The sequence below is a fragment of the Miscanthus floridulus genome, chromosome 11 (assembly GCF_019320115.1).
Source record: "Miscanthus floridulus cultivar M001 chromosome 11, ASM1932011v1, whole genome shotgun sequence".
In the NCBI taxonomy this organism is placed as follows: Eukaryota; Viridiplantae; Streptophyta; class Magnoliopsida; order Poales; family Poaceae; genus Miscanthus; species Miscanthus floridulus.
In genome coordinates, this window is record NC_089590.1 from 100,722,202 (window position 1) to 100,724,792 (window position 2,591).

General features: G+C 56.4%; 1 protein-coding gene across 1 annotated transcript; it reads left to right on the forward strand.

The window, feature by feature from the left end:
* The first annotated feature begins 742 nt into the window (after positions 1-742).
* Positions 743-2,258, forward strand: LOC136494264 (uncharacterized). The gene is made up of 2 exons (XM_066490435.1): positions 743-1,390; positions 1,649-2,258. The coding sequence occupies exons 1-2, from the start codon at positions 1,039-1,041 to the stop codon at positions 2,041-2,043; spliced, it is 747 nt and encodes a 248-aa protein (XP_066346532.1). The 5' UTR covers positions 743-1,038; the 3' UTR covers positions 2,044-2,258.
* Positions 2,259-2,591: the final 333 nt, after the last annotated feature.

Genomic DNA, 2,591 nt, shown 5'->3' on the forward strand with positions numbered 1-2,591 from the left:
CAGGAGTCTCTCGGCGCGACCTCCTCTGCAACATGGTGGACACGAGGAGGACTGGTGGCCGCACCAACGACGGAGAAGATGGTGGCTCACTGTCCGCGGGTACCGGCAGTCCCACCCTAGGGTATAAATCTAATCCCAATGTGCGCTATTGTTCATATGCTATTCTGTTAGCGTTTTTAGCGTACTTGGTTGCTACACTGTTAAATACTATCTGCAGTAGTGGTGATGTTACAGTATGGTTAGTGGTACTGTTACTATTATTTAAGTCGTATTTATGGATTAATATAAGTCGTAAATTGACCAAATGTTCAACAGAAGAAGAGTGCCCCACCGAACCCGCCTCCACCTTCGTCGAGCCATAATCGAGACAGGGCACCGCCATCCGCCGCCGCGGGCAGATCTGCCTACGTGCGTGGCCGACAGGCCTCAGGCCATCATCGGCTAGGGCCAGCGCCCCCATAGCTTGCGCGGCTCCCTTGGGCGCTCGAACGCCGCCACCGCCGCTCCATGGTCGTCGCCGACGAGTCACCTTCTCATGCGGCTGGGTCAGCGCTCATCACCCACGGGAAGGAAGGCAATCGCACACACCACGCTCGCTCTTCCCCTGGGGTCTGGCTGAGGTGCGGGCCGGGCTGGAAAGGAGGTCCAGGCAAACAAACATCCTTGGTTGCAGTCCACGGGTGCTGTGCCCGGCTAGACCAGGAAAAAACAAACACGCCTTCAGAGTTCGGAGAGGGGACAGGGGAGCTGGGCAGGCAGGCCACCGTCCCTCTCCACCCCCTCCACAGTCCACACCAAGGGAGGGGCGGCCAACCGAAGAGTCCTTCTCCTTGCTTGCGCAGATCTCCCATCCGTCCGTCCCTCTGTCCCCCTCTCTCTCTCTGATTGAGGAGGAGTGAGGCTTTCCTTTCTTTCTGTAATCCACTCCAGTCACTCAGTGTGTGTACCATCGACGTCCATCGCAAATTTAAAGTAGTAGCAGGTCGCCTAGAGCTAGCAGTGCAACAAGTAGCGAAGGGAAGGCAATCCCGGCCAGGCATGAACAAGCAGCAGCATCAGGCGTACGGGTACGGGCATGGGCAGGGCGACGTCCCAGGCTACTGCTGCTTCCATCCCAGGGAGGTGGTCGTCGGCGTCTGCGCCCACTGCCTCAAGGACCGCCTCCTCCTCCTCCTCGCCGCTGCCAACAACAATAACAGCAACGCCGCCGCCGACGCCGTGCACCGCCGGGGCAGGAGCAGGAGCAGCAGCATCTCCCTCCCCAAGGTCTTCGCGCTCGGCTCCTCCTTCCTCCAGCGCCTCGACTCCCGCCACCACCGGGGGCGGGACCCCAACAACAACTGCTACTCCGACGACGACGACGCCACCACCTCCGTCGCAAGCCTCGATGGTACATACATACATACAACACCTATCTTGCATTAATTCAATTAATACTGGAGTAGTACGTGCCATTATACTAATTAATTAGAGGTGGCACCGCCGCTGCCCGCCGCACTCTGCTTGCTTGCATTGATGCTTTGCCTTTCATTCATCATCGTCGACCGTGTCATAATCCGATCCATTTCTTTGCTTGTTTCTTGTTCGTTTGGCAAATCAATCATTCAATGGGAATGTGCAAAAACGAAACCAAAAAAAAAAAAAAAAGATTCCTTCATCTCCATCAAGTTCGAGGACAACGGCAAGGCGACGTGGGACAGCCAGAGCCAGCACAAGGCGTCGGCGGCGGTGACGGAGGCCGAGGCGGAGGAAGGCAAGCCGGCGGCGGCTCCCGCGACGAGGTCGTCGTCGTCGTCGACCGTGGCGGTGGCGGTGGAGCACGTGAAGCGGGGCGGCGTCACCCGGTGGCGCAAGCAGGTGGTGGGGCGCCTGCTGCAGCTGGCGCGCTGGAGGAGGTCGTCCGCGGCGGCCAAGGCGGGCGGCGGAGCGGCGTGCCACGTCGCCGGGCTGGACGGCAAGAAGGCGGAGCGGTCCAAGACGCGAGGGAGGGGCTGGATCCGGAGCCTCACTCGGAGGCGCGCGCACGGCGACCGGGCGTGGTAGGTCGTCAGGTCCGGACGGTCGGCGCCGGCGGGCCATGGTGTCCGATGGATGGATCTCCCGTCTTTGACGTCCGAGTCCGACCAATGCAGGCTTGCTTGCAGCTACTACTGACGTACGTACGGCTTGCTTTGCAATTGCTTGATTGTACAAAGTGAGTGACCACACATATGGATCAATCATATATCCAATGATCATCATCCAAGAATTATATTATATTATATAGAGAAAGAGAGATACTCAAATCAAAAACAAGAAAACAGAGAGAGAATGAGGATTGTGCTTGATGCTGATCAGGGAGTGATCATCTCAGTATATCTGATGATTATTTTATTAATCCAGCCATGTACTGTGTGGGTTTTGATGATGACAAAAAAAAAAAACAATACTACTCTACTACTTGTAAATGGTCTGGTGGTGGATGGAGCTTAATCATGCACAGTTGCCTGTTGGCGTGGACACACTGGGCAGTGCTCGTCGGATTGGATGTCTGTTTGCCTAATTATATTGCATTGCAGCTAGCTAATGCATGATTTGCTTGTCAGCTGAGC

Bases quoted from the DNA above. Each gene is read 5' to 3' on its own strand.
- LOC136494264 (XM_066490435.1), top strand. From the start codon at position 1,039: ATGAACAAGCAGCAGCATCAGGCGTACGGGTACGGGCATGGGCAGGGC. The intron at 1,391-1,648 runs GTACATACATAC...AAAAAAAAAAAG, and splicing joins CTCCGTCGCAAGCCTCGATG to ATTCCTTCATCTCCATCAAG.